The sequence below is a fragment of the Ambystoma mexicanum genome, chromosome 7q, assembly GCF_040938575.1.
Source record: "Ambystoma mexicanum isolate Mex_15411 chromosome 7q, UKY_AmexF1_1, whole genome shotgun sequence".
Classification (NCBI taxonomy): Eukaryota; Metazoa; Chordata; class Amphibia; order Caudata; family Ambystomatidae; genus Ambystoma; species Ambystoma mexicanum.
This window is the reverse complement of record NC_090941.1, coordinates 176,729,990-176,757,107: the sequence shown is the minus strand read 5'-3', so window position 1 is coordinate 176,757,107 and position 27,118 is coordinate 176,729,990. Positions and strand designations below refer to the sequence as shown.

The following is a 27,118-nucleotide window of genomic DNA, read 5'->3' as shown; positions in this document are numbered from 1 at the left end:
GCATGCAAAACCTAAGCAAACGATTTTACGTCGGGACCAATATTAGTCAAAGGCTATAAAACATGCAGAAAACATTTCCGCATGAAATTCACCCCCCAGGGCCCATGAAAACGAGCTTAATAGTGTGGCATGGTCAAGGGATAGCCCAGATCTGTTCCCAAAACGCCCTCTAATGCAAGTGGGCCCGTGCTTACAAAAACTTGGCAAGCGAGAATGAATGTAGAAGCAGCCAAAGCCTCACAACCTAGCCAACTTTGTATATATGTCTTGCAATTTACAGCCCTATTTTGTTAGGAAGAGTTTTGTGACCAATGAAAAGAGCAGAATCCAACTCCCATTATTCGCTTGAAAGAGTCCATGAACAGATGCTGTGTTGCGTGACCTGGCCTAGGGCCAGGCCCTCCCCCTGCCCAAGGAGAGGCATATATGGTCCCTGAGAGTACCATGGGGCAGAATCGGCACCTGAATGCAAACTTGGGGACAAACATAGGTACATTGCCTGAAACTGAGTGCAACATGGGGGGGGGGGTGCAAAGACGGCCAACGAGCCACAAGAAAATATGTTTTACAGGTGCAGGTGTGTCATATATTGTTGAGACAGTGCTTTGTGGTTGCAGATCCTCCCAAATACAACAAAACGGAATAACCGTTACTGCCACTTGGTCTCACCGATTTACTGCGGGATCAGGGGTGTTGCTAGATATGGAAGTGATCCGGGGCAACGCTAATGTCGGGGCTGTTGGGACTCGGGGCTAGCTAGCCTTTTGGCTGTAGCCCCTGAGTTTCCATCCGGGGCTACAACCAAAAGACCAGGGGCTATAGCCCCCTCATCACCCCCTCGCCCCCCCACCCTCCCAGCAACGCCTCTGTCCGGGATTACAAGTGGCAGTAGAGCGGTGTAACTGCCCATTTTTTTAGTGCATAGGACTCCCTGGAGGGGGGGGGCACAACGCTGGGTGGCGACCTGAACGCTGGGTTCAAGGGTAAGGAGACTGCAAGAGAGACACTCCAGCAGGAGCTCATCCTAACGAACAACTATGGATTTCATGGGGGGAAAAAAATCCTCCTTAGAACGATCACTAAATGGAAATTCACACGTAGAGCCCGATTCACAAAGATCTGCTGTGGAGCAAATCAGGAGATGATACCCTCAGCATCCCAGATTTGCTCCTGCAGCCACATACGCTATCTGCAAACGTAAAACTGAAGCAAATCTGGAGCTACCGAGAGCATCTTCAACATGCACACATGCAAACGTGATTCCCAGAGATTTGCTCAAAGGCATCTCAGAGAGGCTCCAGATGTGCTCAATGTTTGGACTTTATGAATAAGATGCGAAGCAGCAGGAGCAAATCTGACATTCTACAGGCCCCCTAAATGTTATCATCATTTTACTTAACCAACATATGCTGCTTATTGAATTCATAAGGTCATTTCATTCCATTATTTGTAACAAACGAGGCTAAATAATGAGTGTAATGTATTCAATATAAATGTAAATGTGCCCATTAATGCATATTTTTTTATAAGCAATAATGTATACAGTATTTCTTCTCTTTCTAACATGTCTGCACAGGGAACAATGTCTGCATACAGATACTTAGGACCATTGTGAGCTGTATTTTCGGCATGTGTTGAAGACCGCAATGCATTTCCTGTGGACACTGTTGCATATGCCAAATGAATAATTTGAGGATCTGCTGTTTGGCGCAAGTTGGGGAGACATTTTCTTTTTAAGAAAATATAGTGCCTGGTTAAAAAGGCGTTTTTCAGTGGGATTTTCCCATTGTAATGCAATTTGTGACTCAGGCCCATAGTGTTCAAAAAGGACATTTATAGTTTTATTTTGGGGTTTGAAAATGTGCTACATACCTGCAGGGTGCTTTAGAGCACAGCAAACAGAAAACAAAGTGTGGTGAGGAAACATGGGAGAACAAAGGGGAGGGTGCACGTGTAAACAACCAAACAACGTGTCTTGTTAGAAGCAGCGTTTCCAAAGAGAGTAGGGGTAACCTGCCTGTAGTAAACCAATACTCGAGCAAGCCGTTGTGGAATTGGGATCCTGGACTAAAGAGGTGGGGGCCCCCTTCAAGGTTGAGGTGAAGGACGCAGGGACCAACCATAGGCTGGGAACCCTAATTGTTTTGTGTGTGTATTTGACAATAAAAGTTGAAACGTATTGGTTTTTGCCTTGTGACCCATTGAGCACCTTGCCAGAGAATATAAAATGAGGAATACCATACCATCAATATTCAGTTTCTCATGTAAAATTAAGTGATTTGGTTCCATTAGGTAGAACTGATGGGCTATTCTGTAATAATGTATTTGCTTTTGACAAATATGACAACATATGCACTTCTGAGAGCAGTGACTTCCAGGACGCCGATGTACACTGCATCAATGAGATGCATAATGCAAGTACAGGTTAGAATTTGATTGTATAAGCAATGTTTAGTTATGATTGTGAGGTCATGTTATGTGTTCTGTTTGTCCAAAGCGCCCTGATGCCTTCGGGCAACCGGCGCTATACAAAACTAAAATACATACATACATGATGATATTGGTGGGTGGCTGTAAATAATGGTTTCATTATTCATTTGAACATCATCTTTTATTCATAACATTACAGATTCAGTTATAAAAGTTATTTTTTAAAAAAAAGGATTATATATCTGAAGCACCTTAAGTGATTGAATTAATCTCTGGTTGGCATTACCACATTGACCTTAAGGGCGCGATTTATAGAAAAAGCGTAAAGTCCCTGCAAAGCACGCTGCGTGTAAAACTACTTTGCGCTTAACTGGACGCAAAAGCATGTTTTGCGCGCTCTGCGTATTCATGGAATTTTAACTGCAAAATAACCCTAGGAGCAAGTAGCGCTCGGAACAGACACAACACGCCCCCTTGCAAAGCAAAACCAGCAACGTATACCGACCTTTGCATCTACCTTATCCACACCATCAAGCACCCCAGCAATACTACGGACTGCCCCTCCGTCGCGCAAAGCCCTTGACTGCACGCAAAGACGTGATGGACCCGCACATAGTCCTGGAAAAACATGCAAAGTCTGATCCATGAATCGGGAAAAGGAGTTTTGCGTGCTGAAAAGTGCACAAATCACTTTTCAGCGCGCAGAAAATTCTGTGAATCAGGCCCTAAGTGTTCATGAAAACAGTTCGCTCAAAATTGGAGTCTATCACTAAATGTTGATTATAAAGATTTGCAAAATGAAACCCCCAAAATATGGAAAATGCAATGAGAATGCAATAAAAACATTGGTAGGATATTAAAATATCCTCCAGAGGTTATTGTTTTTGGTCTGACAAATTCAGAACAGTTTGTTGAAATTTCTCTTGAGTAATCGATGGTTGTGTAACAGACATGGATGTTTCGATCTTGACATATACTCTGCATTTATTTCATACAAATCTGCCGAATCAGAGTAGCCTTACCGGCAGCACCGTGAAATAAACGAACTATAGTAATATGGACGTAATGGATGTCTTTAATGAGGCTATTACCAGAACAAATATACCCATTCAATTAAGTACATTATGTTCCTCTTTGAATATACGACACACTCTTTTGTTCAACCCAACATGTATGCTAATACCACACATTTTCACCATAAGGTAAAGGGGGTTGCACAAGCCGTCCACATTTTGATACGTTGACTTTGACCTTACTTTTCCACAGTTTGATACGTTGAGTTTGACCTTATTACTGTTGAACAGCAGATCTTTGCACGACCTGGGGCTGCCGTAGACTATTGTGTCCACGCAGCAGTCAAACCTTACTTTTCCCCTGGCTCCTATTGAAATATAGAAAGCATTTCTTATTCTACCTCTGTCGGGAATATACAGGACTGAGGTATTAGTGGAGGGTCAGGCACAGTAATGCTACCCTATATCCACGTCTTTCTTGACTCTTCAAAAAACACAAGGGAAGCAGATACAGTATAGTTTTAAAATACACAACATACAATTGTACATACTTATGTTAATAAAAGGGGGTCTTTTCCACCTATAGTTACACATCGTCTTTGTTAATTTCAACCCATTTACAGTAGGTTTAATTCTAGTGTTCCTAGTTCTACTGTGATAGAGGCCTAGTTGTTTGCTGGCCACGTTAGTTAAAAAGATGGGCCCTTTGGCTTGGAATGGTGCACATCAAATCATTACCTATGCATCTCAAGGACGGTTCATGGTCCTATTTCTGTTCCCACTCCACAAAGTCCATCATCTCCCACCTCATATGAATCACTCCCTTCTGTATTAATCTCTTTGGAAGGTACTAGCTTTTATTTCTTTCTTTTTACATCTTATTTCCTGCACTCCAAATTGAGCAGATATTGGTCTATGGTGTTCAACCTATCAAGTAAATGGAAAAAACATGCAAGAAAGAACAACACAATGACAAATACTATTTAAATGTATGACGGGTTCTATATCGTTTAATTGGATTTTTCAATTTTTCCCAGGTGGAGAATAATTGCAGTGACAACAATATAATTGAAACAAATTTGCCACTTTCAGGTAAGATTATCACTTGCAAACGTGCTCTGTCAGTGTATTGTACTGAAGAAATAAACAGAAATTATATTGCAAAAAGCATGTAAGCAATTCTTCGGAACCATGACCTTCATTGAACATTATTTGTTAAAAATCGTTTTCATGGAGGTTGCTAAAACAATATTTGTGTATACATAGGCCTCACTTTACTGTGCAGGGAGGAAGCAGTGCTTCCCTTGAGCAACTGCAACGCAGTTAGAGCAGGAAGTATGGGTAAAAGTAGGGGTCTCCTTTCTTTTGCCATCACTTCAGCTCCTGAGTCAGAGTTTGGAATGGGATGTTGGAAATGGGTCGTTCCTGCTCCCTCCATCCACATTTCATGCTATCACTATCTATATGTTACTTTCAGAAGTTGGAGGCAGGAGCAAGCCATTGTGAGCCGCAGGGTTTGATAAGCACTGACGAGCCACAGAAAGGGTTTTTTATTTTAATATTATTTTTGTATTTAATTAGTTATGGTTTACAATTTAAACCTTTCACAATTCAAGTATAAAATTATAGTCCACATTTTAATGTTACACACAAGTTAAAAAGACTAACATTACACATGACTTCAATAAAAAGTTGTAAAAAGGAATAATTCAACATTACTATATGAGGTAGATTATAAAACATAATACATCCGCAAAAAGAAAAAAAAGTTAATTCATCGATAAACCATAGGCAAATAAAGTGGCGTTGTGCTCTCCACAAAAGTCAATTACATGCTAGGTCCACTACAAGCTTACTTTAAGCTCATTAAGTGACCTCCACATTTGAGGATGTCCCCCAACTGAGTAAATATTTTTTTCAGGAATGCTACTAGCACAATGGTAAGAGATATTCAGGGTAATTCATAGAATTTCGCAGAAAAGTGTCGCAAGCGGCTGGCGCAGAGTGTCCGCGTGCGATTGTCTGCGCCAGGCGCGTGCGCTAAAACCGATTTCCGCGCACAGCTTATTCATGGATTTTAGGCTCCCAAACCAGCCGTGGCGCAGAGTATCGCAGCGACCCTGCAGCAGCGCCAGTAACGCCCCCAAGAACGCCCTCGCGCAAGGAAAAGCCATCAAAATCGCTAAATCATCGCAAAGGGCTGCGCTAACCCTGGACCAGTTTACAGGGCTGCCAAACAAGGAACGCAAAGTGGGTAACGTTTATATCAGGGGTACGCGGGAAGTTTTACACGCGATTAGCCAGGGTACGTGTATTACAGGGGTACGCGGGAAGTTTTACACGCGATTGGCCAGGGTACGTGTATTACAGGGGTACGCGTGAAGTTTTACACGCGATTAGCCAGGGTACGTGTATTACAGGGGTATGCAGGAATTATCACACGCAATTTGGCTGGGTACGTGTATGACAGGGGTACGCGTGAAGTTTTACACGCGATTAGCCAGGGTACGTGTATTACAGGGGTACGCGGGAATTGTCACACGCGATTTGGCTGGGTACGTGTATTACAGGGGTGCGCGGGAATAATCACACGCGATTTGGCTGGGTACGTGTATTACAGGGGTGCGCGGGAATCATCACACGCGATTTGGCTGGGTACGTGTATTACAGGGGTGCGCGGGAAGTTACACACGCGATTAGGCTGGGTGGGTCCTCACAGGTGTTTCCTGTACACCCTCCATGGCCCCTGCAGGCAGCCCACAAAACAGGGGACTACCCTGCACACCTGCTCATGTCTCCCACCACCCCCACCCCCCAGCAGTGTGGGGCACCCTCCACCAGGCCCCCACCCATGTCTCCCACCACCCCCACCCCCCAGCCACCATGGACAGCCCCCACCAGGCCCCCACCCATGTCTACCACCCCCCCACCCCCCAGCCACCATGGGCAGCCCCCGCCAGGCCCCCACTCATGTCTCCCACCACCCCCACCCCCCCAGCAGTGTGGGGCACCCTCCACCAGGCCCCCACCCATGTTTCCCACCCACCCCCACCCCCCAGCAGTGCAGGGGCACCCTCCACCAGGCTCCCACCCGTGTCTACCGCCCCCCCAACCCCCAGCCACCATGGGCAGCCCCCACCAGGCCCCCACTCATGTCTCCCACCACACCCACCCCCCCAGCAGTGTGGGGCACCCTCCACCAGGCCCCCACCCGTGTCTCCCACCACCCCACCCCCCAGCCACCATGGGCAGCCTCCGCCAGGCCCCCACTCATGTCTCCCACCCACCCCCCCCCCAGCAGTGTGGGGCACCCTCCACCAGGCCCCCACTCATGTCTCCCACCACCCCCACCCCCCAGCCACCATGGGCAGCCTCCGCCAGGCCCCCACTCATGTCTCCCACCCACCCCCACCCCCCCAGCAGTGTGGGGCACCCTCCACCAGGCCCCCACTCATGTCTCCCACCACCCCCACCCCCCAGCATCCAGGGGCACCCTCCACCAGGCCCCCACTCATGTCCCCCTGCACCCCCACCCCCCAGCATCCAGGGGCACCCTCCACCAGGCCCCCACTCATGTCTCCCACCACCCCCACCCCCCAGCATCCAGGGGCTCCCTCCACCAGGCCCCCACTCATGTCTCCCACCACCCCCACCCCCCAGCAGTGCAGGGGTAGCCTCCACCAGGCCCCCACTCATGTCTCCCACCACCCCCACCCCCCCAGCATCCAGGGGCACCCTCCACCAGGCCCCCACTCATGTCTCCCACCACCCCCACCCCCCCAGCAGTGTGGGGCACCCTCCACCAGGCCCCCACTCATGTCTCCCACCACCCCCACCCCCCAGCATCCAGGGGCACCCTCCACCAGGCCCCCACTCATGTCCCCCAGCACCCCCACCCCCCATTAGTGCAGGGGCACCCTCCACCAGGCCCCCACCCATGTCTCCCACCACCCCCACACCCCAGCCACCAGGGGCAGCCTCCACCAGGCCCCCACTCATGTCTCCCACCACCCCCACCCCCCAGCCACCATGGGCAGCCCCCACCAGGCACACACTCATGTCTCCCACCCACCCCCACCCCCCAGCAGTGCAGGGGCACCCTCCACCAGGCTCCCACCCGTGCCTACCACCCCCCCAACCCCCAGCCACCATGGGCAGCCCCCACCAGGCCCCCACTCATGTCTCCCACCACACCCACCCCCCCAGCAGTGTGGGGCACCCTCCACCAGGCCCCCACCCATGTCTCCCACCACCCCCACCCCCCAGCAGTGCAAGGGCACCCTCCACCAGGCCTCCACTCATGTCTCCCACCACCCCCACCCCCCAGCATCCAGGGGCACCCTCCACCAGGCCCCCACTCATGTCCCCCTGTACCCCCACCCCCCAGCATCCAGGGGCACCCTCCACCAGGCCCCCACTCATGTCTCCCTGCACCACCACCCCCCAGCAGTGCAGGGGCACCCTCCACCAGGCCCCCACTCATGTCTCCCACCACCCCCACCCCCCAACCACCAGGGGCAGCCTCCACCAGGCCCCCACTCATGTCTCCCACCATCCCTACCCCCCAGCATCCAGGGGCACCCTCCACCAGGCCCCCACTCATGTCTCCCACCACCCCCACCCCCCCAGCAGTGTGGGGCACCCTCCACCAGGCTCCCACCCATGTCTACCACCACCTCCACCCCCAGCATCCAGGGGCACCCTCCACCAGGCCCCCACTCATGTCCCCCTGCACCCCCACCCCCCAGCAGTGCAGGGGCACCCTCCACCAGGCCCCCACTCATGTCTCCCACCCCCAGCCACCAGGGGCAGCCTCCACCAGGCCCCCACTCATGTCTCCCACCCACCCCCACCCCCCAGCAGTGTGGGGCACCCTCCACCAGGCTCCCACCCATGTCTACCACCACCCCCACCCCCCAGCATCCAGGGGCACCCTCCACCAGGCCCCCACTCATGTCTCCCACCACCCCCACCCCCCAGCATCCAGGGGCACCCTCCACCAGGCCCCCACTCATGTCCCCCTGCACGCCCACCCCCAGCAGTGTGGGGCACCCTCCACCAGGCCCCCACCCATGTCTCCCACCACCCCCACCCCCCCACCCACCATGGGCAGCCTCCGCCAGGCCCCCACTCATGTCTCCCACCACCCCCACCCTCCAGCAGTGCAGGGGCAGCCTCCACCAGGCCCCCACTCATGTCCCCCTGCCCACAGGCCCTGACAATCCTCAAGCATGTGCCTCATGGCCAGCCACCACAGCCCAAAGACACAACCAAGTATTACATGTGCCCATGATACTACTCCAATGGAAACAATGTAAATCAACACATGTGTGTCACACACACACAATGGTTGCAAGTGAACCTGAAAACCCATATCATGACATGCATGAAAACAATGAGATGAAACCACACATTGAAGAATGAAAAAATCCAAATAACGTATTAAAAACAACAGCAATGGCAATCAAAATTAACCAAAATACACAAGTAAAATAATAACAAAATTAAGCTGGCTGTCCCTTTTCAAATTAAAATCAATAAATGATAATCCATCAAAAATATCTTCCAAAGTTCAAGTCCATGAAAAGGAAATGAAGGGAAAAAAGAAATAGAAAACCATTGCTCCATGGGAAAAAATATTCATAGTAAAAAAAATATCCAAATCCAAAGTCAAACTATGTACAAAGTATTCAGGGTCCATCATCCCAAGAGAAGAAATGAAACGTACCAAAAAACCTATCTAAAATGTCCGTCAACTCCAAATAAAAATAAACTATAAAGGAAACCTATCACTAAATAACTATACAATGGCGGCGGGCCAGTCCAGCAGCTCACTTAGTGGTGTTCCGGGCCAGGGCATCATCGAACTCCTCGTCTATGTCCCGGAGGCGGTCCTGTTCCATGGCCCCGAGGGTCCGCAGGGATGCCGACATGTTCACCTCCAACTCCCTGCGGATTGCCTCGAGGCACTCGGCCCGCCTCAGGGCCCTCCACATGGAGTTCTCCACCCTGACCATCGAGAGCCGCGCCTCCTCCGCCCGCCGCCGCTCCGCATCTATGGCGTGGCCCAACCGCTGCTCACGGAAGACACTTCCCATCCAGGGTCCTCTTGCCCTCCGGCCGATGCCTGGCCCTCCGATGTTAAAGGGCCCGAGCTATCGTGGCTCCCACCTACAGCCTCCTGCTGCTGCAGCTGCTGCTGTCCATGTGCCCTGTCCGATGGTGCCTGCACATCCTCCTCCAGCTGGGGTGCAGTCGTTGATGTGGCCACCCCTGCTGGACGTCCGACTCCCGACTGTGGCAGGGATCTGTTGTCTACCAGCCTGGCCGCACGGTCGGAGGCAGCTCCACAGGGCACCCAGGTGACACATGGGTGGGAAGATGGCATGGAGGACGACTGGGGCATAGGGGGTTCTGTGGAGAAGGGGGTCGGAACAAGGTCCAGGAAACGGAGGAATCCAGCCCTGGTGAGCTGTCCCAGTGGGTCAACGCGGTCAACGAGCCATGCGAGAAGACGTGCAGACTCATCATGAAAAGACTGCAGGTCAGCTCGCATGGCCCGTTGACGCAACGCCACCTCACCCTGGACAGGCTCAACCTGGTGCAGGATAGCCACATCTGCAGGGAGAGGAAGGGCAGGTGTTGTAAGCCAATCCTCTCCCTGAGAATGGTTCTGGAGGTAGGCATCCCCGCTGGTGCAAGATGATGCAGTGACAGGAGCAGGGACAGGATTGCACACAGGCACCTCTGCGGCGGCCTGTGCTGCCTCCTGTCCCTGATCCTGCACTGCACCACTAGCACCAGTGGAATCCCCACCTCCAGACCCCGCCACTGTCGCTTGCACGGCCTCCTCCTCCACCAAACCCCCCACCAACCTGGATGACTCCGTGCCATCTTCCTCCGTTGGGCCCTGTGGTGTCCCAGCTGCCCCTTCTGCTGCCGAGGAGTCCAACTCCAACCTCCGCCTCTTGGACCTCCCCTCTGCAGCTGCGGCCTGGGATGCGGCACCGGACTCCTCACTCCCCGACGAGATCACAACCTGGGAGGGGATCCAGGCTTTGCGTCTCCGGCTGGTGGTGCGACCCCTGCCGCTGTGCTCCACAGCACCTTCTCCGCCCTCTTCATCAGTTGACGCTGCAGGCAGGGCGAAAGAAAACACAGGCATCAGGGCACTGTAAAATGGACTCATACACACATGACAGTTATACATGAGTGGCATTGGTAAACCTCAGACATGGCATCACAATCCCCAACACACATGTCATTTCAACTTGCACACATGAGCCATACCACAGCCATATTGCAACAACCAGCACCATCCATTCACAAACAACAGCATGAGCAGCCAAAGGTCATCCACACATCACATGCAACATAGGGAGTACACTACACATGCACACACAACACCAAACTTGCATGCATGTGTACACCCCCGCCAACTGTCGCAGTGTTTTGATCGACATCCATGTCACACCTGACAATCATTCCTCCACATCCTGTGCCATGCAAGCCCACACACACAAGCACCATCCATGTGTCACACATGAGACCCCTCGCATGTGTCACCCTCACGGCCCTGTACACCCGCCCTACTTGGCCACATAAAAATACATGTTCAACCTGCACACTCCTGGCACACCACCACACGCACAGCTTACAATCAGTATGCATGTACACTTACCGCTCGACTCCAGACGGGTCTGCTTCTCAAGGACCTGGATGTGGAGCGCTGGGGATATGCGCTCCAGGACCCTCATCTGATCTTCCGAAAAGTGGCCCCGGCACCCCTTAGCATCCGCTGCCTTCAGGAGGCGCCGGGCCTTGTTGAGGGTCCTGGACCTGAAGTCCTCCCAGCGCTTCCTGACACGTTCGTAGTCGCGGACTGCCACCTCCTCCGCGTTGATGGCAGTCACGATGTCCATCCAGATCGGAGTCCGTCCTTCCTTGTCGGCGCGCAACCTTCCGAAGAGGGCATCATACTGCCCCAGGACATGCTCCACCAGGACACCAACTTCGGTGGCAGTGAAGCTGGTGCCCCTCTGCCTCCTTGGCCGGGGGTTGCCACTGGTGCCAGATGTTGCAGTGCCCGACATGGCAACCCCAGAGGCAGGAGTGGGTGGGCAACTGGGTCCTGGGGCTGGGCTGTGGGGCGATGGAAAAGCAGTCGGGAGTCTTCGGTTCCAGCAGGGGTGGTCACAGCAACAGCACCCCTGGCTGATGTACAGGCAGCAAATGGCAGGGCACGTGGGCAGCAGGCAGTCAGGCAGCAGCAGATGGCAGGTGGGAGCATGCTCAGGGCTCTGGGGGGGCAGTAATTCGGCCTTCTGGGCAGGGGCGTGGTCTTCCGTGTGTGAACGCGTGGCCAGCTTGATACGGAGTGATTTTGCACTTGAAAATCCAACACGTCTGCGTGTAATTCGAGGAAAGGCCCTTAGCGCGTAAACGCGTCAGCACACTGTACATTCATTGGCCCAAAGGCCACCAGCGTATGCGCCACTATGAAGTCATGTGCATGTTGAATAGGGCACACGTTGGAAATGTTGCGTGTTAAAAAAATGAAAGACACTTCCGAGTGTCAAAGCTGTAATTGGTGGAAATGGCCTTAGCGCGTACACGCGGAAGTGACAAAGCGTGTAATTGGTGGAAATGGCCCTACACGCAGAAGTGACAAAGCGTGTAATTGGTGGAAATGGCCTTAGCGCGTACACGTGGAAGTGACAAAGCGTGTAATTGGTGGAAATGGCCCTACACGCAGAAGTGACAAAGCGTGTAATTGGTGGAAATGGCCTTAGCGCGTACACGCGGAAGTGACAAAGCGTGTAATTGGTGGAAATGGCGCTACACGCAGAAGTGACAAAGCGTGTAATTGGTGGAAATGGCGCTAGCGCGTACACGCCGCGTAAGTGACGCTGGGCGTTTGGGCCTGCATAAAAGGTACGTGTAGAACACCATTTCCTTGTACGTGCTTTTCGTGGAGAGCGAGTGGGTGAATTCTGTACTTCTTGTCGTTTCACACACGATTTACTTCACAGCGTTTCAAGTTCGTACTCCCTGTTACCTCTGACAGCTTTTTCTCTTTTTTCTCTTTTTCTGGTTTTCCTGGGCCTGTTCCCTCAAACAGTGTTCCCTTCTACTGTTGTCCTGTCTCCTCAGACAGCGTACAAATCTTCTTTTGGCGGGGGTGTTGCCAACCAAACGCGCTTCTTTTTCACGCTCTTTTTCCTGGCAGACGGTGAGTCACGCACGTATCTAACATCTGTGCTTGCCCCGTGTGTAGCCTACCCCTTCAGAGGTCATTCTAGGCTGCGTGTGACACGCATACGTTCATTCTTGTGTTACTGGGTGCCACAGCGTAGTGCAGGTTTTTTTTTTCCGCACACGTGGTCTAGGAGGGGTTGCGTGCACTTCATCTCCCTTTTTTGGGCTTCCTGTGCGTTGCGTGACCCGTCATCTTTCCCCAGGGGTCACATTCAGCCTTGCTAGAGCACTAGGGTACAATTACCATCTGGTACCCAACCCCTTTGACCCCCAATTGCCCAGGACAATAGTTTACAGCAACTCCCATACGCACATTAACATCAGTGCCATGGTTGGGAGGCGAGGATTCCGTAAGGGTGGCAAAGGTGGACGAGCCACAAGTGGTGGCCGTGGTGGATCCGGTAGGGGACGTGGTCGTTACTTGCATGGTGACCCTGTCCCCCCATGTGTGGAGGACCAGTCAAGGGCACCCATAATCCCCCCCCCCTGGTTGAGGCTGATGTGGCTGACACCATCCATGCTCAGCCCTTGTTGGACCAGCCCATTGTGGCACCAGACCTGGCTGACTCCATGGCTGACTTCCAGGTCAGCAGGCCTATGACACGTGCGCTGGTGCACGTTGATGTCATCAGGCCACGTGGATCTGGGGCAGCAAGGTCATCTGCTGCCCCAAGTAGGCAGGGTGGAGAGGCTGCAGGGGCAGCTGCGGCTCCATCCACCCCAGCTCTCACACACCCAGCCAGGACAGTGTCGGTCCTAGTCCATCCTGCTGACATTCCCCCTGACACCATTACACTTGAGCCAATGCCTGCACCAACTCCCATGCTGAGTGTGCAATCCCACACTCCTGATACAGAGTCCACCAGGGCTCCTGCCCCTAGTGTCCAGAGCGGCGCAGGACACTCAGGATCACCACCACCAAGCGGAAGAGGAAGAGTGCTCGTCCGGCACAGGCTGATGCCCCAGACACGGCTACACAGTCCAGCCCGTCGAGGAAGCCCAGCTTCACGGATGCCGAACTGAATGCACTTGTCGAGTATGTGTCCGGACATGATAACGAGATGGTCATTGTTGCAGGATCCAAGACCACACCTGCACAATGCCAGGCACACTGGCAGACCGTTGCGGACATCGTAAGTGCCCTTGGAATCGTGAGGTGCACAGCCAATGATTGCTATAAGCGCTGAAATGACCTAAAGCGCAGGGCAAAGAATAAGCTGGCCTTAAGTCATGCCGCAACTCTAGTGACTGGAGGTGGGTCTCCAGTAGAAGACATGGAACTCACTCCACATGAGTCAGTCGCTGGGACCTACGTCACGGAGGAACAGATGCAAGGCGTGGGAGATCTGACTGATTATGAGGCATTGTCCGGTGAGTGCACATGCATATGTGTGTCATCCATGTGCATGGTGTGTGTGTGAGGGCTTCTGTTTGTGTGCCAGGTGAGGGTGTGTGCGCCTGAGTCGTTTGGGTCACCCATGTGCTTCATGCAATACATTCTGCGCAGCAGCATTTGGCCATAGCAGTATCCCTTCTGCCAACAGTAGACATCTAGGCCAACAGCACGCCAGTTGCCCTTGAAGTGTCACCTTGCCACAACATTGTTGCTTATTTTTCTCTGTTCATTCAGGCAGATTGTTTGCACTCCACCACTTTTACTAGGCATTTCTCAGTCCTGTAGTCATATGTCTGACATGGCTATGGTAAAGTGGAGTGACTTTGTTACCTGGATATCATTTGTTCACACATGTCCCTGTGCAATCGGACCATTTTGGACTGGCAGCTCCAGGTGAAAAATCAGACCTGTTTGAATTAGAAAAGCTATTACATGTGGGAACTGGACTGAATGAATAAGTGCTGCCCTCCTCTCCATCTTCACTCAATAGCAATGGTACATGCCATCTGTGTGATGGCATGTGTATTTCACCTGGCAATCACAGGCCAATGTGTGATGCCACTGCCAGGCAGCATGCAGAAAATGTGTTCATCTTCCATCTTGGTGTCATCAGTGTGTGCCATTTGCCTGCCCTTCATACGCAGTGAGGGTGCATGCATGGGAGGGTTTTAGTCATGTGGGACATGTGTCAATCAAGTACTGGTTCTCTTGCTTCTCAGCCCTCATTGTGTGCCATGGTGCTAATGCCTGTTTCCATTTTTTTTCTTTTATGTCTTGCAGGGGAAGACGCACCTGATACTGCTGGGGTTGTGGAGATGGTGCAGACCCAGGAGGGGTCCGAGGGCCGACCGACCACCAGTGAGGGACGTGGTGTGGTGGTGGGTGAGAACCCACAACTGCTGCAGGTCGTGCTCTCAAGGGGTGTCTCTGGCTGCACCTCCCCCGAGCTGTACTCAGGTGTTGATTCGGATGATGAGACCTACGTGCCGTCGCAGGTGAGTGTTCCTGGGAGGGATTCTGTTCTGTCCCACCCACCTGCACCAGGGTCAGAACCCTCAATAGGGATGTCAGTGTTGGCAGCTACGCCTTTGGTGGTTACGGATGCAGGGTCACACTCCGCGACATCTGATCCTGTTCCTGGGCCAGCAGATCAGAGGGGGAATGCAGTCCTGCAGCCTCAGGCAGTGCCGGCACAGCAAGGCGCAGTTCGCCTTGCCCCAGACAGGTATGGTGCCCGCCGACGTGGTGGCCGTACGCCACCTGGCAATACCGCATGGGAGCAATCCATTTACGGTATGGCAACCCAACAGGCAGCATCATCAGAGATGATGGCTCAGGCCATGGATAGGGTGGCCACTTCCATTGTCCCCCCCGAAAGGCTGATGGAGCATCTACAGCAGGCAACCGACTCCATCTGCCAGTCACACAAGGAGGACATGTTGGCGACCAGCAGGGACAGGCGGGCGGCACTGGCGACTCTGCAGGAAGCCATCTCCATAGAGTCCCAGGGCCACAGGGAAGCCCTGAGGCATGAGCTCCTTCACCTCAGGACGACTCTTGTTGAGCTTGAGGCTTCAACAAACTGAAGGACAGAACAGCAGCTGGAGCGTCACACCCGTACGCTCTCAGCTGAGATGCAGGCAACTAGGGCGGAGGTCCGGGCATCCCGTGATTTGTTGCATGGGGACCTCTGCACACTCATCCTCCAGAACGAGACCTACCACACCCGCATGCTTGCAGCCATGGAGGAACAGACTAGGGCCTTGCGTGGGCTGCCTCCCATAGTGCAACCACCTCCGGATGCAGCTGCACAGGGTGATAATAGCGACAGCAGTGATACTCCCACAATAGGGTAGCCGTGTGGGCCATGAGCCCATGGAGGTGTTTTTTTTTCCAAGATCCACACAGGTGGGTTTTGGTGTGCACCCTGTCCTCGGACCTCCTGGGTGGCCTCCCCAACCCCCCCCGGGCCCATTAATGGCCATTTTTGATTTGATTTTATTTTATTTTTTTTCTTTCTTTTTTTTTTTGGGACAATGTGTTGCCTTCCGTGGCTCCTGTGGGCATACGCTGCATTGTGGCTGGGCACATGCAGGCTTGTCATGTATTTGGTTCAGATGCTTGGGTTTTTGTCACACACACCCCTCCTGCTTCCCGTTTCCATGGGCTTGCAAAGGGTGTGCCCAAGTGACATTGACGTCCATGGTGACATTGGACTCCCACTACATGTGTGGGCACTCTAGTCAATACTGTGTATATATTCCTAGTGCATATTGCTGTTGTGTTGTACACTGCATGTTGCATTGATGTGTAACTCATCATCCGTGTCTACCTCCTAATTTGCAGGTCCTTTCCTCATGTCTACACAAGGCCCTCTAGTTTGGAGATGGGGTCCATGTTGGCAGCAGTGCACCTACAACTCTACATGGTGGCAACACTGTACAGTTGGAAGTGGTGGGAGTGCAGGCATTTCCAGGTGGTGAGACTACTAATTCCTTACATTCGTAATGTCATGTTAATGGTAGTTTTGAGGGTCAGTGGCTGATAAGTGTTATTGCTAAATACCTGCTCAAGTGTGTTGTTGGTCCTGCATTACTGTGAGCATTTCAGGTGTCGCGAGTTTCAATTAGGGACACTGTACATTGTGACACTTGTGTCATGTTGTGAGGATTACTTTGTTTACCTGCACATAGCATGACATGGCACGGTGTGTCGTGTGGCGGTGCTGGGGATGGGTTGGGTGACATGGCACTGTCCTCATGTTGCATTTTGCAAGTGGGTATTCATTTTAGCTGCTTGAATGTGTTTTTTCACAAAACTGCATTGGTGGTGTCTGTGTAGGTAGGGATGCACACATTGTAACACTTCCAGGTGAACAATCTCAGGCTGATATGGTTTTGACGGTTGATTCTCCAGACATTCAGGATCAGTGTCAGGTTGAGTCATCATTGATTGTCAGATGGTATGTGCCAGGGCAGTGTGCACTCCACAGGGGTGTGATTTCTAGGTGAAGTAATTAGCCACTAGCTGTGTACGGGCTGCCTCCCCCTGTGCACTTTCCCCTCCCATGCGCAGCGGCCGTGCATGTGGTTGGGGATGTGGGGCCACCACCATGTCCACGGCCAGGCCCCGGCGTGTTGCAACGTTGTGCAGGACACATGCTGCCACTATGATCCTGCACACTACTGGGGGAGCGTATAACAGCTGCCTGCCAGAACGGTCAAGGGAGCGAAAGCGTGACTTAAGCACTCCGAATGTGCGCTCCACTATGCCCCGGGTTGCAATGTGGGCTGTGTTATATCTTACCTCGGGTGGCGTGGTGGGGTTCCGAATTGGCGTCATCATGTGGGGGCTGAGAGGGTAGGCACTGTCCCCTGTGGAGGTGGTGATTGGTATCATTGCTGGGGTTGTGACCTTGCTCAGTATCTGACATGCATGCATGTGCAGTGGCATTCATGCTCACCAATCAGCCATGTATCGCCATGCCGCCCATCTTCTAGGTCCCGGCTTAGGGTGGACATTCGGTAAATGAAGCTGTCGTGGGTGGACCCGGGATAGTTGGCATATACTGAGGTGATGATTCCCTTGGCATTACATACTACCTGCACGTTGATGGAATGCCAGTGCTTGCGGTTCCTATAGATGTGCTCAGATGCCCTGGGGGGACGTAGAGCCACATGGGTGCTGTCGATGGCACCTAGCACTTTGGGGAATCGTGCCACACCATGAAAATCCAGGGCGGCAGCATGCCTTTCTGCAGGTGTTCTGGGCAGGTATATGTGCCTGCGGACTGATGGGCGTGCAGTGATGATGTTCAAGACCTGGTGTAGGCAGCGTGACTGCGTGGCCTGTGACACCCCACCCACTATGGCACTTGTCCGCTGAAATGATCCAGTGGCTAAGAAGTGCAGTACATTGAGGACCTTCTCCAGGGGGCTGAGTGCTTGGGAGCACAGGGTGGGTGATGTGAGGTCCTCCTCCCACTCACTCACCAGGTCCAGTATTATGTGTGGTGGAAACCTGTACCTCCCATACACCTGGTCATCAGGCATCCCGAAAAGGCTGGTTCTGGGTGTGAATATTCTGGCCCTGACTATCCTCCTCCTCCTCCTTTGGTAGCCCACGGCCACTGCTGCTAGGAACGGTATATTCATCCTGGCATCTGAGCTTGTTATTTTGTTTGCGTGCAAATTTATGCGTCGCGGGTCGACGTATGCCTGCTTCCTACTGGCATACGTGTTTCTTTGCGCGTGTTGTAGGCGAGCGTGTGAAACTTCCCGCGCACCCCTGAAATCCAGTACCCAGGCCAATAGCGTGTGGAAATTCCCGCGCACCCCGGTATACACGTGCGCTGATGTACTCGCGTGTGAAACTTCCCGCGCACCCCTGAAATCCAGTACCCAGGCCAATAGCGTTTGGAAATTCCCGCGCACCCCGGTATACACGTGCGCTGATGTACTCGCGTGTGTAAGTGCCCGCGCACCCCTGAAATACACGTACAGAGGCCAATCGCGTGTACGCGCACTTTTGTCCAATTACACGCGATGACACTCTGACGTGCAGTCTTTCCACGTGTGCTCCGTCATCACGTGCTATGAGGGAAACACCCGTGCGGGCCTTTGGTCCAATAGAATCGCGTATGCGTGCTGACGCGCTTATGCGCCAAGGGCCTTTCCTCGAATTTCACGCTGACGTGCAGGATTTTCACGTGCCAAATCACTCCGTATCAAGCTGGCCACGCGAAAACACACGGAAGACCACGCTCCTGCCCAGAAGGCCGAATTACTGCCCCCCAGTGCCCCGAGCAGCCTCCCACGTGCCATCTGCTGCTGCTGCCTGCCTGCCGCCACCGTGCCCTGCCATTTGGTGCCTGCACATCAGCCATCTGCAGGGGTCCAGTTGCTGTGTCCACCCCTGCTGGAACTGAAGACTCCCGACTGGGATAACATCGCTCCACAGCCCAGCTCCAGGACCCAGTTGCCCACCCACTCCTGCCTCTGGGGTTGCCATGTCGGGCACTTCCACATCTGGCACCAGTGGCAACCCCAGGCCAGAGGGCCAGAGGGGCACCAGCTTCACTGCCACCGAAGTTGGTGTCCTGGTGGAGCATGTCCTGGGGCAGTATGATGCCCTCTTTGGATCGTCCCGCGCCAGCAAGGAAGGACGGGAGAGGATCTGGGCCGACTGTGTGGTTGCCATCAACACGGAGGGGGTGGCAACCCGCGACGTCCAGAAGATCAAGAAGCGTTTGAGGACTTGAGGGCTAGGACCCTCGTGAAGGCCCGCCGCCTCGTGGAGGGGGGCCGGGGCAGCATGAGTTCCATCCAGATGAGGGTCCTGGAACGCGTACGCCCAGCGCTCCAAGCCCAGATCCTTGAGAGGGAGACCCGTCTGGAGTTGAGCGGTAAGTGTCCAAGCATTGCTGTGTGAGACAGGGCATGTTGCGGTGTGCTGGTTGTCTGATACTTGCCTGTATGTGTGACATAGGCCATGTATGCATGTATGTGTGCAGGGACATCATGGTAATGCATGTGCGACCAGTGATGTGTGAACCACATGGTTGTTGCATGTGTTTAAATGCCACATGGGGAGCCCTATGCAGATTTTACACATGAGAGCATGCCAGTCTCTGTTCCTGGACATGGGTGGGGGTGAGGGATGGGTGCTGATGCCAGGTACATATATGGTAGCCATGTCTGTGTGCCTGACCTGCGTGTCTGTGACTTGTGAATGCCATGGATGCATGACACATGTGTGTGACAATGCACAGATTCACTGATGCAGCCTAGTTACCCTTGTATCCGCTGTGTTTGGGGTGTATGAGGCCAGATGGATGTGACTGAGGTGAAGTGTGTGCATGTGATAGGCATGACCCATGATGCATGTGAGTTCCATATCATTGTATGTTTCAAGAGTCCATTGGACATGTATGGAAATGTCCATGGCATGCACCATGCCTGTTACTGTGTGTGTTTTGCCTGGACTGACCCATGTGTTGTGGAGGGACATGATGGAAGTGTACTTTGACAGTGGTACTCATCTGCTATTGCTTCCTGTCTAGGGGACCATTGAACAGTACCCTGATGCTTGTGTTCTATGTCTCCCTCTACACAGCGGCTAGTGAAGAAGAGGGCGGAGATGGCGCTGTGGAGCAAGGCGGCGGGGATGCCCCCACGGCTGCAGCAGAAGGGGTGGGTGAGCCCCCACAGGGGCCTGCTACGGCGGAAGACGGTGAGGAGCCATCCAGGTTGGTGGTTTCCACAGAGGAGGAGGAGGCCGCCACTGAGGCACACATGAGGCCTGGTGGGGGCATCCCTGCTGGTGCAAGTGGTGCAGTCCAGGGGCAGGGGCAGGAGGCAGCACAAGTCACCGTGGAGGGGCCTGTGCATGTCGCTGTCCCTGACCCTGTGAGTGCACCACCATGCACCAGCAGGGATGCCCCGTCCCAGGCCCGTCCGTAGGTAGAGGGGATGTCCATGTCACCTGACTCCCCTCCACCTGCGGACAAGGAGACCCGTGTCCGTATGGAGAAGGTCCTGATTGGGGTCGCGATGCGCGCGGGTGCAATTCATGATGACGTGCGTGCTTCCCGGGAGGAGCACGCACATCATCACGAAGAGCACCGTGCCGACGTGGCCCAATTGGGATCTTCCATGTTCGGGGGTTTCCTGCATGTGTCAGCCAATCTGGCGGCCCTCTCCTCCTCTGTGGAGGCTATACGCCGGTCGTTCTCCTTGCCGTCTTCCGGCCCAGATGCCAGCAGGGCCCCCTGTGGACCTGCCCTGACCAATGCAGCCAGCTCGGTGGGGATCCCATCCCTGCCACAGTCGGGAGTCGGAGGTCCAGCAGGGGTGGACACCACAGCAACTGTACCCCAGCAGATGGAGGATGTGCCGGCATCATCAGGCAGGGCACGTGCACGACGGCGTCGGTGGATTCCATCAGCCTGGATGCCGTCGTGCTGGCAGAGGCAGTTGCGTCGGAGGCAGCAGCAGAGTCAACGTGGGAGGCATCATGGCTCGGGGCCATCAACATCGGAGGGGCAGGCATCGGCCGGAGGGCAGGAGGACCCAGGACAGGAAGTGTCTTCCGTGTGGCTGCGGTTGGGCCAGCAGATAGGTGCGGAGCGGCGGCGGGCAGAAGAGGCGCGGCTCACGATGGTCAGGGCGGAGAACTCCATGCGGAGGGCCCTGAGGTGGGCCGAGTGCCTCGAGGCAATCCGCAGGGGGTTGGAGGAGCAGATGGCGTCGTCCCTGCGGACCCTCGGGGCCATGGAACAGGACCGCCTCTGGGACATAGACGAGGAGTTTGATGATGCCCTGGCCCGGAACACCACGGAGTGAGCCGCTGGACTTGCCCGCCGCCTTTGTATATAGTTCTTTAGTTTTAGGTTTCATTTGTTTCTTCTTATGATTTGGAGTCGACGGACACTGCTCCACTTTTTGTATATAGTTGCATTTTAGTTAGGGTTTTTTGTAGGTTTCCTTTGTTCAGTTGGGCTCATGGACCCTTGGATGTTTTGTACATAGTTCTTCATTGGATTGTTTTATTTTTTTATTCTTGATTTATTCTCCATGGAGCAATGGTCTTTGCATTTATTTTATCTCTCGGATTGATTTTATTTTTAATGTGACTTTGAACAACATTTTTTTGGATTTGTAGTTTTGATTTTTTTGGACGGACATGCAGCTTATCTTTTTTTCATTGCCATTGTAGTTTGTTTCATTTCATTTGCTTTCAATTTTTTTTAATACAATTTTGTTTTCATACTTCACTGTGTGGTATCATCTCATTGGTTTCATGCATGTCATGTTGGGTGTTTTCCCATTCATTTGCAACCATTGTGTGTGACAGACATGGGTTCATTTGCTTTATGAACATTGGGGGTGTAACATGTAATTTCCATTTCCATGTGGGTGAATGGGTTACTTGGTAGGGCCTTTTGGCTGTGGAGGCTGACCATAACGCACATGATTGTGGATTGTGAGGACCTGGGTGCAGGGGGACATGAGTGGGGGCCTGGTGGAGGCTGCACCTGGATGCTGGGGGGTAGGGGTGGTGGTAGACATGAGGTGGACATGAGTGGGGGCCTGGTGGGGGCTGCCCATGGTGGCTGGGGGGTGGGGGCGGTGGTAGACATGGGTGGGAGCCTGGTGGAGGGTGCCCCACACTGCTGGGGGGATGGGGGTAGGTGGGAGACATGAGTGGGGGCCTGGTGGAGGCTGCCCCTGGATGCTGGGGGGTGGGGGTGGTGGGAGACATGAGTGGGGGCCTGGTGGAGGGTGCCCCTGCACTGCTGGGGGGTGGGGGTGGTGGGAGACATGAGTTGGACATGAGTGGGGGCCTGGTGGGGGCTGCCCATGGTGGCTGGGGGTGGGGGTGGTGGTAGACATGGGTGGGAGCCTGGTGGAGGGTGCCCCACACTGCTGGGGGGGTGGGGGGGGGTGGGAGACATGTGTGGGGGCCTGGTGGAGGCTGCCCCTGGATGCTGGGCGGTGGCGGTGGTGGGAGACATGAGTTGGACATGAGTGGGGGCCTGGTGGGGGCTGCCCATGGTGGCTGGGGGTAGGGGTGGTGTAGACATGGGTGGGAGCCTGGTGGAGGGTGCCCCACACTGCTGGGGGGTGGGGGTGGGTGGGAGACATGAGTGGGGGCCTGGTGGAGACTTCCCCTGGATGCTGGGGGGTGGGGGCGGTGGGAGACATGAGTGGGGGCCTGGTGGAGGGTGCCCCTGCACTACTGGGGGGTGGGGGTGGTGGGAGACATGAGTTGGACATGAGTGGGGGCGTGGTGGGGGCTGCCCATGGTGGCTGGGGGGTGGGGGTGGTGGTAGACATGGGTGGGAGCCTGGTGGAGGGTGCCCCACACTGCTGGGGGGTGGGGGTGGGTGGGAGACATGAGTGGGGGCCTGGTGGAGGCTGCCCCTGGATGCTGGGGGGTGGGGGTGGTGGGAGACATGAGTGGGGGCCTGGTGGAGGGTGCCCCTGCACTGCTGGGGGGTGAGGGTGGTGGGAAACATGAGTTGGACATGAGTGGGGGCCTGGTGGGGGCTGCCCATGGTGGCTGGGGGGTGGGGGTGGTGGTAGACATGGGTGGGAGCCTGGTGGAGGGTGCCCCACACTGCTGGGGGGGTGGGGGTGGGAGACATGAGTGGGGGCCTGGTGGAGGCTGCCCCTGGATGCTGGGGGGTAGGGGTGGTGGGAGACATGAGTGGGAGCCTGGTGGAGGGTGCCCCACACTGCTGGGGGGGTGGGGGTGGGTGGGAGACATGAGTGGGGGCCTGGTGGAGGCTGCCCCTGGATGCTGGGGGGTGGGGGTGGTGGGAGACATGAGTGGGGGCCTGGTGGAGGGTGCCCCTGCACTGCTGGAGGGTGGGGGTGGTGGGAGACATGAGTTGGACATGAGTGGGGGCCTGGTGGGGGCTGCCCCTGGATGCTGGGGGGTGGGGGTGGTGGGAGACATGAGTGGGGGCCTGGTGGAGGGTGCCCCTGCACTGATGGGGGGTGGGGGTGGTGGGAGACATGAGTGGGGGCCTGGTGGAGGGTGCCCCTGCACTGCTCGGGGGCGGGGGTGCAGAGGGACATGAGTGGGGGCCTGGTGGAGGGTGCCCCTGGATGCTGGGGGGTGGGGGTGGTGGGAGACATGAGTGGGGGCCTGGTGGAGGCTGCCCCTGGATGCTGGGGGGTGGGGGTGGTGGGAGACATGAGTGGGGGCCTGGTGGAGGCTGCCCCTGCACTGCTGGGGGGTGGGGGTGCACGGGGACATGAGTGGGGGCCTGGTGGAGGGTGCCCCTGGATGCTGGGGGTGGGGGTGGTGGGAGACATGAGTGGGGGCCTGGTGGAGGCTGCCCCTGCACTGCTGGGGGGTGGGGGTGGTGGGAGACATGAGTTGGACATGAGTGGGGGCCTGGTGGGGGCTGCCCATGGTGGCTGGGGGGTGGGGTGGTGGTAGACATGGGTGGGAGCCTGGTGGAGGGTGCCCCACACTGCTGGGGGGGTGGGGTGGGTGGGAGACATGAGTGGGGGCCTGGTGGAGGGTGCCCCTGGATGCTGGGGGGTGGGGGTGGTGGGAGACATGAGTGGGGGCCTGGTGGAGGGTGCCCCTGGAAAGCTGGGGGTTGGGGTGCAGGGGGACATGAGTGGGGGCCTGGTGGAGGGTGCCCCTGGATGCTGGGGGGTTGGGGTGGTGGGAGACATGAGTGGGGGCCTGGTGGAGGCTGCCCCTGCACTGCTGGGGGGTGGGGGTGGTGGGAGACATGAGTGGGGGCCTGGTGGAGGCTGCCCCTGGTGGCTGGGGGGTGGGGGTGGTGGGAGACATGAGAGGGGGCCTGGTGGAGGCTGCCCCTGCACTGCTGGGGGTGGGGGTGGTGGGAGACATGAGTGGGGGCCTGGTGGAGGCTGCCCCTGGTGGCTGGGGGGTGGGGGTGGTGGGAGACATGAGTGGGGGCCTGGTGGAGGGTGCCCCTGCACTGCTGGGGGGTGGGGGTGGTGGGAGACATGAATTGGACATGAGTGGGGGCCTGGTGGGGGCTGCCCATGGTGGCTGGGGGGTGGGGGTGGTGGTAGTCATGGGTGGGAGCCTGGTGGAGGGTGCCCCACACTGCCGGGGGGTGGGGGTGGGTGGGAGACATGAGTGGGGGACTGGTGGAGGCTGCCCCTGGATGCTGGGGGGTGGGGGTGGTGGGAGACATGAGTGGGGGCCTGGTGGAGGATGCCCCTGCACTGCTGAGGGGTGGGGGTGGTGGGAGACATGAGTTGGACATGAGTGGGAGCCTGGTGGGGGCTGCCCATGGTGGCTGGGGGGTGGGGGTGGTGGTAGACATGGGTGGGAGCCTGGTGGAGGGTGCCCCACACTGCTGGGGGGGTGGGGGTGGGGGGGAGACATGAGTGGGGGCCTGGTGGAGGCTGCCCCTGGATGCTGGGGGGTGGGGGTGGTGGGAGACATGAGTGGGGGTCTGGTGGAGGGTGCCCCTGGTGGCTGGGTTGTGGGGGTGGTGGGAGACATGAGTGGGGGCCTGGTGGAGGGTGCCCCTGCACTGCTGGGGGGTGGGGGTGCAGGGGGACATGAGTGGGGGCCTGTTGGAGGGTGCCCCTGGATGCTGGGGGGGTGGGGTGGTGGGAGACATGAGTGGGGGTCTGGTGGAGGCTGCCCCTGGATGCTGGGGGGTGGGGGTGGTGGGAGACATGAGTGGGGGCCTGGTGGAGACTGCCCCTGCACTGCTGGGGGGTGGGGGTGCTGGGTGACATGAGCAGGTGTGCAGGGTATTGCCCTGTGGTGTCGGCTGCCTGCAGGGGCCGTGGAGGGTGTACAGGGAATACCTGGGAGCACACAGCCAAATCGCGTGTAGGATTTCCCGCGTACCCCTGTCATACACGTACCCAGCCAAATCGCGTGTGGAAATTCACGCGCACGTATCCTGCCAAATCGCGTGTGGGACTTCCCGTGCACCCCTGAGATCCACGTACCCAGCCAAGTCGCGTGTGGAAATTCCCGCGCACGTACCCAGTCAAGTCGCGGGTGGAAATTCCCGCGCACGTACCCGGCCAAATCGCGTGTGGTACTTCCCGCGCACCCCTGAAATCCACGTACCCTGCCAAATCGCGTGTGAGACTTCCCGCGCACCCCTGAGATCCACGTACCCAGACAAATCGCGTGTGGAAATTCCGGTGCACGTACCCAGCCAAATCGCGTGTGGAACTTCCCGAGCACCCCTGAAATCCACGTACCCTGCCAAATCGCGTGTGAGACTTCCCGCGCACCCCTGAGATCCACGTACCCAGACAAATCGCGTGTGGAAAGTACCCGGCCAAATCGCGTGTGGAACTTCCCGCGCACCCCTGAAATCCACGTACCCTGCCAAATCGCGTGTGTGACTTCCCGCGCACCCCTGAGATCCACGTACCCAGACAAATCGCGTGTGGAAATTCCCACGCACGTACCCGGCCAAATCGCGTGTGGAACTTCCCGCGCACCCCTGAAATCCACGTACCCTGCCAAATCGCGTGTGAGACTTCCCGCGCACCCCGGAATACACGCACACGTTATTTTTCAGTCAGCGGGTGTCTGTGTTTGTGGGTACCCCTTTGCACGTCATTTGTCCTGGAGGGCCACAGTATAGGACAGTCATCATGGCTGTATATAGGTGCTATTTGTTGGCGCACCTTTTGGCGCACATTTATTACAGGCGCAGAGACGCTACCACCTGCTTTCTTGTGGCGGTTGTGTTTGTGCCTGTGCGCTGGTTTGACCGTGCGCTTTTTTGCCCTATTCGATTCCATGAATACGGGTTGTAGGCGAGCGTGTGGGCGTTCCGCGCACTTGCACCCTGTACTTCCCCCGTGACGCCCACATTTTGGCAAGTTGTTCCCCATTCCGAGTGTTACGCCCCGTGTTCCGCCTACTTTTGTTGTGTGCGCTGCGCTATGTGCGATTTTCGCTGTGGCCTGTGCGATTTTCGCTGTGACCTGGCGCACGCCGTTAGATGGCCTGTGCGCCAACGTGCGCCGCGCACTTTTTTAGCGCACATCCGATGGTTTTCTCGCGCACGGCCTTCCATGAATCGATGTGCGCTGCTTTTCATGCGATTTTCGCACTTGCACTGCGATTTTCGCTATTCCACTGCGAATCGCACGTTTTTGGCCACTTGCGCCGCGCTAATTATTCCATGAATCGGCCTGATTGTTTTTTGCGTTCCCCGTTCAACTGTAAGCTGGACCAATTGGCCCTAAGATCTCCCTGCTTCTCTCTTGTAACAGGACATAGTATTCGCGGCCCAGGTTGAGAAGGGTAGACAAGTCTTGATCATGCAGATTAACTCCCGCTCCTACCACCGCACCATAATGACCATTCCCATAAAGCCCCTAGCAGGCCTCAAGAACATCCAGGCATCCCACCCCAGGCATTATTCCCAGAGGAGCCACAGCTCAAAACCCACCAACATTTAAAAGTGCCCTTATACCGCCCAAGAGTTTCCTGTCTACAAAACCTGCCAATTCACGGCTGTTCAGTGCCTTTGGAGAAG

At 55.4% G+C, this 27,118-nt stretch overlaps 1 protein-coding gene across 1 annotated transcript in view; it reads left to right on the top strand.

Annotated features, from left to right (window-relative positions):
• Positions 1–27,118, top strand: part of LOC138528011 (single-stranded DNA cytosine deaminase-like) — a 137,200-nt gene that overhangs the window by 78,460 nt on the left and 31,622 nt on the right. Inside the window, exon 3 of the mRNA XM_069639442.1 lies at positions 4,481–4,535. Within this exon, the coding sequence (XP_069495543.1) occupies positions 4,481–4,535 (55 nt within the window). The remainder of the gene's footprint in view (positions 1–4,480; positions 4,536–27,118) is intronic.